The sequence below is a fragment of the Myotis yumanensis genome, unplaced genomic scaffold (assembly GCF_028538775.1).
Source record: "Myotis yumanensis isolate MYYU_CA2020_CCGP unplaced genomic scaffold, mMyoYum1.0.hap1 SCAF_5, whole genome shotgun sequence".
NCBI classification, from domain to species: domain Eukaryota; kingdom Metazoa; phylum Chordata; class Mammalia; order Chiroptera; family Vespertilionidae; genus Myotis; species Myotis yumanensis.
Window position 1 is genome coordinate 70,541,715 of NW_027223756.1, and position 12,320 is coordinate 70,554,034.

Genomic DNA, 12,320 nt, shown 5'->3' on the forward strand with positions numbered 1-12,320 from the left:
GCCCCGCCCGCCCACCAGGGACACAGGGGCCCTCTGAGAGAGAGAGAGAGAGAGAGAGAGAGAGAGAGAGAGAGAGAGAGAGAGAGAGAAAGGTGGAATTTGGCACCCCACATCCCTCCCTGATCAACCACTGCAATTCCAAGCCAGCGAGGGCTGCCTTCAGGCCGCAGCTCCAGGTCCCTCATCCCCACCCCAGGCCCAGAGCACAGTGCTTGGCAGGGGCACCCAGTAGTTTGGGAATGCAGCGAGAGGGGCTGGCACAAAGTTGGGGGTGGAGCTGTGTTTACACCGCCAAGTTCCCCACTTCTTCCCTGGCCCGCATCCCTCCTCCTTCCCCTCAGAGGCCCAGCTCTTGCCTACATGCTTGCTGGGCAGGCCCAACTGCACCGGGGAGTGAGCCATGGCGATCAGGATGGCCACTTTCTGGGATGGGACGGCCAGACCACGGGGATTCATGAGGGCAATGAGGCCCGTGAGGCATGCGCAGCCCTCTGGTGGTGGGGGTGGCCGGCCAAGCCGAGTCTGGCTTCAGTGGGACCAGTGGGAGCCCGAGGCCACCCCAACCCCCACAGGTCCTGGGCAGAGGGTGGCTCAGTGGAGAGCGGTATCTCCATGCATGGTGCCCAGGGGCGGCTGTGAGCTGCTGCAACCCCAACCCACGCTTCAGGGAAGGGGAGAAGGCTCGCAGCCACCAGCACCCTAGGCTGCACCGCCTGGCCTGTGCCTCAGCCTGCCAGGTTGGCAGGGTCCAGAGCAAGTGAGCTGTTCCCTTCCCCGAGTGGTAGAACAGGGAGGAGAGCGCTGGGTGCAGGGAGGGGACCTCAGCTAGGATCCTCCTGGTGTGGGGAAGGGGCCCAGCCTGGGCCCGGTGGGGAACTTAGGAAGTCTGGCTAAGCAGGCGCTGGTTCATACCAACTCTTACTCTGCCATCTTCCTCCAGCTCTTCAAGCTAGCCCCCACCTGTCCGGGGCAACGGGCTCTGGGTGATCTTCCTGAGCTCAGACTATGGACCCAGAGACCTCAAGGAAGAGTGCCCGGCCGGGCCCGGGCAGGGGCTGGTGCAGAACAACCAGGGCAGAGTTGCTTCGGTGTCTTGGTGAAGTTTGCAACTGACCCAAGGAGGAAACCTGAGAGGGGAAAGGCCGGGAGGCATGAATTGCCAGCACTTTAGCCACTTGAAAACAGCTCCACTTGGAATGTGAGGTGGTTGTATGTTCAGCTGAGAAGTGAGGGGGCTGAACTCCACTATCGCTGGGCTCCTGTCAGTCCAAGGCCCAAGCATCCACCATGACAAGGAAAGAACAGAGCGAGGGGCCTGGAGGGAGGGAGGACAATTGAAGAAAACCATGTCTAGACTTTCTCCAGCCCTCTCCTTCTTTCTGCTGCCTACAAGAGCCCCAGGCCCGGCCACAGTTCTGTCTCCACCTTTTAGTCCCCTATTCTCCAACCACAGAGGAAAGAAATAACGAAGGAGTCTGTGCTGCCTTCAGAAAGTATCTATATACCTGATCGGCCAGTTGCTTTCCACAGAGGGAGGCCAGACTGCAGCTTAGGCCTGCTTCCCACAGGGACATCAGTAGGACATCCTGTGAGGGCTTCCAGACTGTTAGAGGGGGCAGGCTGGGCTGAGGGATGCCCCCCGAGTGCACAAATTTTTGTGCACCAGGCCTCTATATATTATATAAATGTGTATATATTATATAAATGTATAAATACTTATTTGTAAATATACATACATTCATATATAAATACTCCTGTTGGTGCTGAAAATGGGACTCTCAATTGTTTTTTACCAACTTGATGGGAACTATATTCATTACACCAAGACTACAACCTTAGATACAGATTATACTTGGAGAAAGATGGTCCAGGAACAAATGTTTACCTACATCCTTTGTGGATTCCAAAGAAGTCATACAATGCTATTTATAAGCAGTGTATCTTCAGAAATCCTGAACTATTGCTTCTGCCAAAAGCAAACAAAATATCATGCCTGAAAGCTTTTAAATATGACATTAACATGTGCAGTTTTGAGTTTTTAAATTTAAAACGTTTTTTAAGTTATTTTAATTGGCATAGTTATCATTTATTTTATTTTCAGAGAGATGTTTGATCTTTCTCATGCTAACTAGTTCTCTGAAGGCATATTAAGTTCAAAAATGTTTTTTAATTTTTTAAAAATGTTTTATTGATTTGTAGAGAGGGAGGAAGGGAAAGGGAGAAACATCAATCACATCAATGGGCTGCCTCCTGCACGCCCCTTACTGGGGATTGAGCTTACAACCCCGGCACATGCCCTGACTGGGAACTAGCGACCTTCTGGTACATGGGATGATGTCAACCAACTGAGCCACACTGGCCAGCATGTATTAAGCTCAAAATTTAACTCAGATAATACCTCCACCTTATTTCCCTATAGATTAAACATTTAATCTGGTCTGTGTAAAATCATTGACTGCTTAAAGTACCTTTGCCTGTCTCTATTTCTTGAGAAAAATAAGTTTAATTGGTTTAGATACATACATATAATTTATAATGCTGATTGAATTTTTTCATTCACAGAACACTTAAAAAAAAAACTAGATGACTATATTAAGCTGTGGAATGGCCTAGTAAAGGTATTTCGAAATGAGAGAAGAGAAGGTTTAATTCAAGCACGAAGTATTGGTGCCCAGAAGGCTAAACTTGGGCAGGTAGGAAATATTTCTTCTTATTGATATTTACAATGTCATCATTTTGGATTTGGTAACTAAACAATCATATTCATTTTAAGTACTTTTTAAAAAAATTGAAATGCTGGCCTAAACAGATAAACTTATATGTTAAAAATGACTCTAATGCTAACTTAGGTTGGTATCTAACTTTAAATTGTGTGTGATATATGATGTGCCCTATGAGTGTTCTTCACCCTGCCTCTTTTTTTTTAAGGTTTTGATATACCTTGATGCCCACTGTGAGGTGGCAGTTAACTGGTATGCACCACTTGTAGCCCCCATTTCTAAGGACAGGTAACATCACCTTGCTTTTTTGCTTTCCTGGTTGAAAAGTAAACCTCACCCTAGGACAAATAACATTCTCATTCATCAAATTTCAGTTCCAGTCAACTCAGGAAGTGTTCTGTTCTGAGTGCTATCACTCAGCCAGTTGTTTCCCGGGGTGGAGATAGACTGATACTTCGGGCTGATTCAAATGCAGGCAGTTGGGCATTTGGGATAAGCCTAGGGTGTCTGATTCAAGAATCACCTGTGGTTGAGAGACTGCCTCTAGCTCCAAAAGCTTTCTCTAAGAGTAATATTGATTGTTCCCTCTACACCACCATAACAATTCTAAAGATTTGAAGGAACAAGCCTTGAAATTATATGTATTGGTTTTTTAATTACTACTCAAGATAGTAAGGAGCAGTTTTACTTGTGTCAAGGCTTTGGGATCCTATAGAAACTTTAAGTTTAGAAATGGGCAGCTATTCAATGGAAATGTGGTGATCCCCATCAAATTTACAGAAATATCTGAAACAAAAGGAGGCAGCATTCGTCTCCTGGTTCCAAAAGCCTTCCCTGTCTTTAGTCCAGAATTGTGACTATTTTGGAATCTAGGCAAATAAGACATGGCCCTATGGTGAACGGCATGTTTCAAAGGACGCCCTCTGGAGGATTGAATTATCACAAGATGTAATGTAAGGCTTATTATAAACAACTAGAGGCCCGGTGCACAGATTTGTGCACGGGTGAAGTACCTCAGTCTGGCCTGCACCCTCTCGAAATCCAACATCCCCCGAGGGATGTGGCAGTGCCAAGTGGCAGGTGGCTGGGGAGATATCCCAAGCCAGGGCCAGGCCCCGCTGTGCCTTTTGATAGCGCTGCTGCTGAGGCGGGAGAGACTCCCGCCACTGCAGCTGCACTCCCCAGCCGTGAGCCTGGCTTCTGGCTGAGTAGCACTCCTGCTGTGGGAGCGCACTAACCACCAGGCGCCAGCTCCTGCATAGAGCATCTGCCCCCTGGTGATCCTTGCGCGTCATAGTGACCAGTTGACCAGTTGTTCAGTCAACCGGTCATAACGGTCGCTTAGGCTTATATATATATAGAATCCATAGAGATTTTTCCGTTTTTAAACCAGCTGTCTGGTTTAATCCTCACAGCACCCCTGCAGAATAGGTATTATTAGCTCCATTGTACTGAAGAGGATACCGAGGCTTAGAGAAGTTAATTAATTTGTCCCAAATCAGACAGCTAATCAACTGTCAAACCGATATCTCTCTGGGACATCTTACACGGCGGCACCATTTATTAAGAAATCTGAGACTCAGGCGAAGTGAGGAAAGAGAACCAACCTTCACCTCTGCAGGTGGAAATTAGCAGTCCTCTAGAGCAGTAAGGAAATGGTTTTCCATAGGATTTTGTGAATGCCACAGATCCCACAGCGACCCTCCACTGTCTCATAGGAGTGATTCCAGAAGGAATAACACATCCTTCTCAAGTCCACTTCCACCATATCAAAATTTTAAGCCCCTAACGTCTTTCCCTTCTCCTTGGTTTCTAAACATTGAAAAGGCACTGTAATCTCCATTTTAGGAAGTATATTTTAAATCCTCTCTAATAAAATGAGCAATGAAACAAGCAGGGGAACAGATTATCTTTGTAGAGTTGACTCTGCACCTAGTCATATAGTGCTAGCATTTTCCTAAAGTAAAATGCAAGGGATATTTTTTACTCCAAATTCTCAGGCCAGACTTAAATTCTTTAGGTTTTGAGTGGATTTTTTTTCTCATTTTTTTAAAGGGTAGAAATACAATAGAGTACTCTTTTTTTTTTTCTTTGCAATGAAAACTGTTTGTTGCAATAAAAAGAAGTAGGAAAAACGATCAAGAAAAAGTACAGAAACAGGTTTTCATAACTGCTTCCAAAGAAATAGAAAGCAACAAAGAGTTGGGAGAACTGCTAAAAAAATGTAGCAGTATTATCCTTTTATACAGACACATGCACACACACACACACACACACACACTTATTTTATAATGGAGGATTATGGAGGAAAAGTAACAGGCAGGAAAATCTTGTAAGCAATACAAAATTACGAAGAAAAAGTTGCCTGTAGGACCAAGGTGAAAATGAGACAACACTATTTCAAAGACATGGCTCTTTGTCCCTGACATTTGTCTGTGAGCTGAGGGATAAGTCTCCTCCTTCCTTTATCCTTTCCTTATGAAAACGGGCTCTTTGACTTTTAAAGGCCATTGATTTACTTCTACTTCCCATTAGATATTTAAGTCCCCTAGTGCAAAAAAATAAACAAACAGACCCCCCCCAAAAAAAAACAAAACAAAACAAAAAAAACCCCACAACAACTAAAACCCAAATCAGTGACAAAAAGAGATAATTTAGCGAGGCATGCTATACTAGTCAGTTTTGGGTTCTTAAATGCTTTTTCATTTTCTGTAAATATTTCAGAACTACATGTACTGTGCCTCTAATAGATTACATAGATGGGAATGATTATTCCATTGAACCACAGCAAGGTGGGGATGAAGATGGTTTTGCCAGAGGGGCCTGGGACTGGAGTTTACTATGGAAACGTATTCCTCTAAGCCACAAGGAAAAGGCCAAAAGAAAACATAAAACTGAACCTTATCGGTAAAGATTACTCCTTTATTTTCTTATGTGGAATGTTTATTTAAGTCCTTTTTTTTTCCTTCCCCATGTACTCATGTATATATATGTGGGTCCATGCATACCCTTCCATTTCATCTTTGCTGCTATCATCAACAAAATACAGAACCATTTGCACTGTGCCGATTATAGATGTCATAAATGGCAACACATACGAAATTGTACCCCAAGGGGGTGGTGACGAAGATGGGTATGCCCGAGGAGCATGGGATTGGAGTATGCTCTGGAAACGGGTGCCTCTGACCCCTCAAGAGAAGAGAATCAGAAAGACAAAAACTGAACCATATCGGTAATCACTAAATCACTTACATGTGTTTCTTTTCTCCATTTGCTGCTAACCTATTAACCTCATGCCAAGCTATAACATTTGTTATTAAAACCGTAGGTGCTGTCTTAGATTCTGAAGACTTCTTTCTCGCACTATTTCACAGGTTTAAATTCACATTCACTTCTTTATAATTGGTTTTTCCCTAAATGCAGGTGCCACTTTTTATTTTGGGGGAACGGGGTGAAAGGGGAATGTTATATGGCATTAGTTCCAAATTCAAGCAAAAAAAGAACAATCATTATGTAAATTTACAATGCATAAATTACCTGTAATCCAAGTTTTATATCCGATTTGATGCCTTGGATGTAATGTTAGCAATGAAAGCAATAGCAAGAGATTGGGGTGTTTTTTTTTTCTTCCTTTTGTTTTATATGCTAATTTTGTACCAGTTAAATCTGATTAATCAAAATACATGACTGGCAAATGTTGCATACACTCTTTTATTGTTGCCTTCTCAGAAGAGCACTTGATAAAAAGGAAACTGTATTCCAGAATCAGCTTTTGTCCTTCCTGTGACTCTTAATAGAACAATGTACGCTGTTCTGTGCTTTTAGGGTCTTTTAACTGCAACATTTGACTGTCTTTCTAAAGAGTGACTCCAAATGAAATGTTTAGTCAAATGTTAGTGTAGGCTTCTAAATGTGCCTAATTTTATTTTTCTGATCTTACGGTTCTGCTTTTGATCTCTCTCTCCCTGTTATACTACTGATAATGTTAGAACTCTGTTTTGGAAAGATGTTTCTACTGTCATGCAAATGCTGGTGAGATTTGGGCATGTCACAATATCAAGATACTGAAATGGCAAACATAAGGAAATTATAGAACTTTAAGCTTGATTTGACATTTTCCCAATTTTCCTTTGAAGTTCTTTTTTAGAATAATTCAGGAACTGTTTACCTGCTTACCTGACTAATATAATCCTGGGAGAAAAAAAATAAGGGGTAATGATTATGTTTTTATTTCTGACAATTCCATAGACTAGTAAAAAAATTTATTTAAGTAGGTTAGAAAAATTTAAGGGAGGTTTCCCCTTGAAAGAACTCACTGGTTTTTATGTTAAGATGCATTTTCAAATATATGCTGAGATAAATGAGAATATATTTAAAGATCAAAAAGGCAGAGTTATAATAATTTTAAATGACAGTTAAATAAATGTGACATGAAAATATAACCAAAAATGTAATAGTGCTAATATTTAGTGAGTTAGGCAGCATACTCTAAGAAGAAAGGGTATGACAGAATAATGTTGATCCAATGTGATTTTTCTTTAACATTGAAAAAATTAACTTGATTCATTATTTATCCACTCGACAAATATTTAATGAGTACTTACTATGTGCCAGGCACTATTTTCTGGGAATAAATTTTTAAAAGATAGGTTCCCTTGTTTCACTTATATAGCGGGTGAGACAGAAGTTAAACAGAAAACTACATATATAACTCTGGAACAGAGTTGATGGAAAGGATAACCTCATCCAGCCTGGAGGATCCGGAACGGCCTCTTGACAAAGTGTCACCGGAGCTGAGGCCTGAAGGATGAGGGATTAACCTTATGGAGGAGGAGGGGAAACATTTCAGGAGAGTGAACAGCACAGGTGAAAGCCCTGAGTCAGAAGAGAGTTTGGCAAGTTGAAGGCATGAGCGGAGCAGGGAAGGAGAACTCAGGACGAGGGAGCCAGCAGAGCCTCAGAGTGGAGAGAGCTGGCATGTGGGACCCATGTTGAGTCCCTTCTGCCTGTGGTGTGGTTAGACTTGGGCGGGGGCAGAAGAGAATAAAGGACACAAGTTACAAAGTTACTGCAACCGTCCAAGCAGTGGTGGCTTGGTCCAGGAAGGGAACAGTGAAGTTGGAAAGAAGTAGACAGATTCAAGATATGTTTTCAAGGTAGAATTAATAGGAATTAGTGGTAGATTGAATATTAGGTGTGGTGATTTTTTAAAAAGGTACTTTAATAGAGGCATCTCGAGAATCATGATGCATTAATAATTATTTGGAAAAAAAATAATTATTCAGGGTGGGGGATGCAGGCAACAGGATATAAATTAGTCCCATATCTCATCTAATGATGTGAGTGGCTTGTCCCTATAAAGCTACCCAATTGTTTTTATCTTGTCCCTAAAAAATACCAAATTAAAGAGGCCGCACCGATCGCCCTTCTGCAGGCCTCCCCCTGGCACAGTAAGTGGCTATGTCTAATTCTTCTGTGTCGCTTCTGCGCTGTATTTGCAAACTCTGAATGAACTGTGACTGTTCTAAGATGAATTACACCCTTATTTGGCAAGCCCCTGAGCTATAAAATTAAAAAACGACAGACTACTTCCATGGTGTATGGTTTTGCTCATCTCATAATGACTCATGAATCATTGCAGGAGCAGTTAGCCAACCAGGGCTGTATGGCTCAGTATTTTTAGGAGTGAAAGAGAAAATGCTACTTCTACTAAATCTAAAGGCTTAATTTTTAAATTAACACAGGAACCAAGGCTCCATCTAATGGTGAAATGATGCAATGCTCTAATTTGTAATGAACTATATGATTCTATTTCAATTAGAAATTTCAGTAAATTCACTGAGGAATTATGAACAGATCGTTTTTGCAAGGTTTTATAATTTCTTAATGTTTGGCCATCAGTTTTATCTCTTCTATGCATCATCTAGATTGTATTCTAAAATGACTTGTTGTCTATTGGTGAAGGGGCTTATCCTTAATAGTTATTCAAGTGTTTCTTTTTCTCAGGTCCCCAGCCATGGCTGGTGGATTATTTGCCATTGAACGAGAGTTCTTCTTTGAACTGGGTCTGTATGATCCAGGTCTCCAGATTTGGGGTGGTGAAAACTTTGAAATCTCATACAAGGTAACCATGCATTTAAACAAATGGCGTTTTCTCGGTCGTGACTGACTTTTGTGACTTTCAGGTAAAGGCTGGGTTCTGTTCAATGCATTTCTTTAAATTATAAGGAATGGCTAGCAAAATGTATGCCTTTGAAGGAAAGTAGGCAAAATACAAGCTCCAAACGTACTGCATATTTACATGGCTCGTCTGAAAATTGAGGCCAGGAGGCTTCAGAAATAAAAATACCTCCTCCTCCCCCACACCCAAGGCTTTCTGGACTTTGGAGCCTTTTGTTAGAGAAGCCCTTTGGGGAGTCTGCATGTGTTGGGGCCACATCTGACCATCCACTGACACAGTGACCCTTTATTACTATAGGACGTGACTCAGAACAGAAGCAGATCCAACGACGACTGTGTGTCCTCAGACTGACAGTGCAGCTGCCTTCCTGCAGCACCCCCGTCACTGAGCCAGGCCTTGAGCGCTAATGCCTTCCATGCTCCAACACCACTTCATTTCCCAAAAGAAAGAAAAAGAACTATATCACAGTTTGAGTTAAGCAGATATGCGTTACCTCATGTCTTAAATGTCCAGGGCTTAGCACTGTGAGGAAGAAGAATAACTCAGTCTTTGCTCTCAAGGAACTTGCAGTCAGTAAGAGATTAGAATTATACTTAACTTCATAATATGATAAGAAGGTAGAGTGTCATTTGGTTGGTGTGATTAAGAAACAGCATCTCACTGGAGGAAGAATTTGAGGCAGAACTAGAAAGATGGTTATGATATCAGTAAGTAGAGATAAAGGTGTTACTGGCAATGTTGCCTCTCGGTTCTTGAGTTTGGCAAAGAAAGAATTCAGAGCCAAGAACTCTAGCATTGTGGAAGTTTATTTAGCATGTAAAGCAAAAGTACACTCCAAGAAAATTTAGCTGGCTGCTCAGAGAGCTGCCTTGGCCTTTTGGAAAGTCACAGAGGCAGAAGAAGTGAGCCAGCTGGGCTGTGTAGACTCGGGCAACAAGTTACATAGGCAAAAGAAGGGCCTTTGGACACACATTCACCGACCAGGCTAGCCCAGGCCAAGCTGCCGCTGCCCACTGCTCTCCTGGTTGCAAGCCTCATGGGAACCCTTAGAGCAGTGATTCCCAAAGTGGGCGCTACTGCCCCCTGGTAGGTGCTGCAGCGATCCAGGTGGGCGGTGATGGCCACAGGTGCATTTGGGGGCGATGAGTAACTGCTATTAAAATTTTTAAAAAATTAATTTCCAGGGGCTGAGTAATATTTTTTCTGGAAAGGGGGTGGTAGGCCAAATAAGTTTGGGAACCACTGCCTTAGAGCTTTGGAGAGAGAAAGCAAATATGCATGCCTGAAGAAAGAAGGTGTGTGTGTGCTCTTGAGAGCGCACACTGGGTCCTTTGTCTTAGGTGTCTTTATCTCTTTTCTAAAGCAGGAATTTTAAGGGAAGTCTTGTGGGGAGGATCTCGATAGAATCTTCATCAGCTTTCCAGGTGTGCCCTTTAATATGCTGATCCATCAACATGAGCATATAGGGTCAGGATCATGGTCTCTATTAATTGGTCCATGCTAGGTTAGGGGTCATTGGTCATTGCATCTGGTCCTGATGCCAACCATGACATTTCTTCATCTGGTTTTGCTGCTTTTCTGGGCCTGGAGCTGAAACACAACTGAGGCCTGTCCCTGTGGTCAACAAACCTGAGGCTTTGTTCCTAACATTATGTGATGCTGATCAGAAACTCTCTGTCCTGAGGGCTTAATGCTTAAGGGAGTGGTCATGCCAGGGAGGAGGCAGGAAAATCCGGGTGCTGGATGCGGCCAGTTTGAATCGGCTGTCTGTTTCAGTTTACCCATTCTACCTGCCAAGGAATTTTTCTGGCTTCTCACTATCCTGCCTCAAAGGGAGGAGAGGGGGACTTCTGAGCAAATAGAATGGGAAGAGGTACAAAGGTGAGACATGAAGAATGTATTCAGGACTTTTGGCTGGAACCGCCATCTTCCAGTAATTCGCCAAAATGACTAACACAAAGGGAAAGAGGAGAGGCACCCGCTATATGTTCTCTAGGCCTTTTAGAAAACATGGAGTTGTTCCTTTGGCCACATACATGTGAATCTACAAGAAAGGTGATATTGTGGACATCAAGGGAATGTTCACTGTTCAAAAAGGAATGCCCCACAAATGTTCCCATGGCAACACTGGAAGTCTGCAGTGTCACCCAGCATGCAGTGGGCATTATTGTGAACAAGCAAGTTAAGGGCAAGATTCTTGCCAAGAGAGTTAATGTACATTTTGAGCATATTAAGCTCTCTAAGAGCCGAGACAGCTTCCTGAAACGTGTGAAGGAAAATGATCAGAAAAAGAAGGAAACCAAAGAGAAAGGTACCTGGTTTCAACTGAAGCGTCAGCCTGCTCCACCCAGAGAAGCACGCTTTGTGAGACCAATGGAAAGGAGCCTGAGCTGCTGGAATCCATTCCCTATGAATTCATGGCATGATAAGTGGGACAAAAGTAAAAAAAGACTTCTATGCTGATAAAAATGTTTCTCTTAATTGTAGCATCCCTTCCCCCCAAAGAATAATTAAAGAAAACTTTGTGTCACCCTAAAAAAAAAAAAAAAAAAAGAATGTATTCAGGAAACAGTGAGGAGCACAGTTTCGAAGAATCTGACAGCATGAATAAGACACACATTCAAGAAGGTAAAGTGGACGGGTGCGTTAGGACCATACTGAAGAGAGTCTTTCATGCTGAGCTAAGAGATTTTTACTTAATTTGATAAGCAGTGGAAACCCATCGAAGATATTAAGCAAGGGAATAACATGACCCAAAGCTGCCCTTCAACTAGAATAATCTCTTGCTATAAATAAGGATAGCATTGAAGAGAGAGAAGTTAGAGGTGAAGAAGCCAGGCAGGAGATTATTATAATCACCCAGGTGGGACATATATTAGCAACGGAAACGATGAATGATGTTAGGAACGGAGACTCTGCATGGTTTGGCAAGGTTACATTGCAAAAAGGTTGCTTGGAGCAACAGGTACCTAGGAAAAGGTCCCTTAGCAGCAGCAAAAGATATTACTGCTTTCCTATCACCTCCTTCGTTATTAAATAAGTTTGGAAAACAGGCAAGTTATTTTAAGATTTGTTTAGTTTAGAAATTCCCTGTGGATGCTGTATCTAATTAAGATTTCAGATTTACAGTTACAAGGCAAATTTTTAGCCGTAATTTATTTTGGCATTTGAAACAACTTCCACATGTGTTTTTTCTTGATAGATATGGCAGTGTGGCGGCAAATTACTGTTTGTCCCTTGTTCTCGTGTGGGACATATCTACCGTCTCGAGGGCTGGCAAGGGAATCCTCCGCCCATTAATGTTGGGTCTTCTCCAACGATGAAGGTGAGTCTTCTGGTTGAAAGTGGAGAAGGTGAGGGAACTAACATTTATGTACCACATGCTGTGGTACTCAGAGTAAATGTCAGCTCACTGAATG

At 42.7% G+C, this 12,320-nt stretch overlaps 1 protein-coding gene and 1 pseudogene across 2 annotated transcripts in view; both read left to right on the forward strand.

Moving 5' to 3' along the window:
* GALNT7 (polypeptide N-acetylgalactosaminyltransferase 7) overlaps positions 1-12,320 on the forward strand; it is a 134,874-nt gene that overhangs the window by 107,265 nt on the left and 15,289 nt on the right. Inside the window, exons 4-8 of one of the 2 annotated variants that reach the window (XM_070415473.1) lie at positions 2,563-2,693; positions 2,929-3,008; positions 5,445-5,627; positions 8,727-8,844; positions 12,104-12,226. In XM_070415473.1, coding sequence (XP_070271574.1) covers positions 2,563-2,693; positions 2,929-3,008; positions 5,445-5,627; positions 8,727-8,844; positions 12,104-12,226 — 635 coding nt within the window. Of the gene's footprint in view, positions 1-2,562; positions 2,694-2,928; positions 3,009-5,444; positions 5,628-5,769; positions 5,953-8,726; positions 8,845-12,103; positions 12,227-12,320 lie in introns of both variants that reach the window. The other variant, XM_070415472.1, reaches the window with a different exon arrangement.
* LOC139010690 (large ribosomal subunit protein eL21-like) lies at positions 10,661-11,461 on the forward strand (annotated as a pseudogene).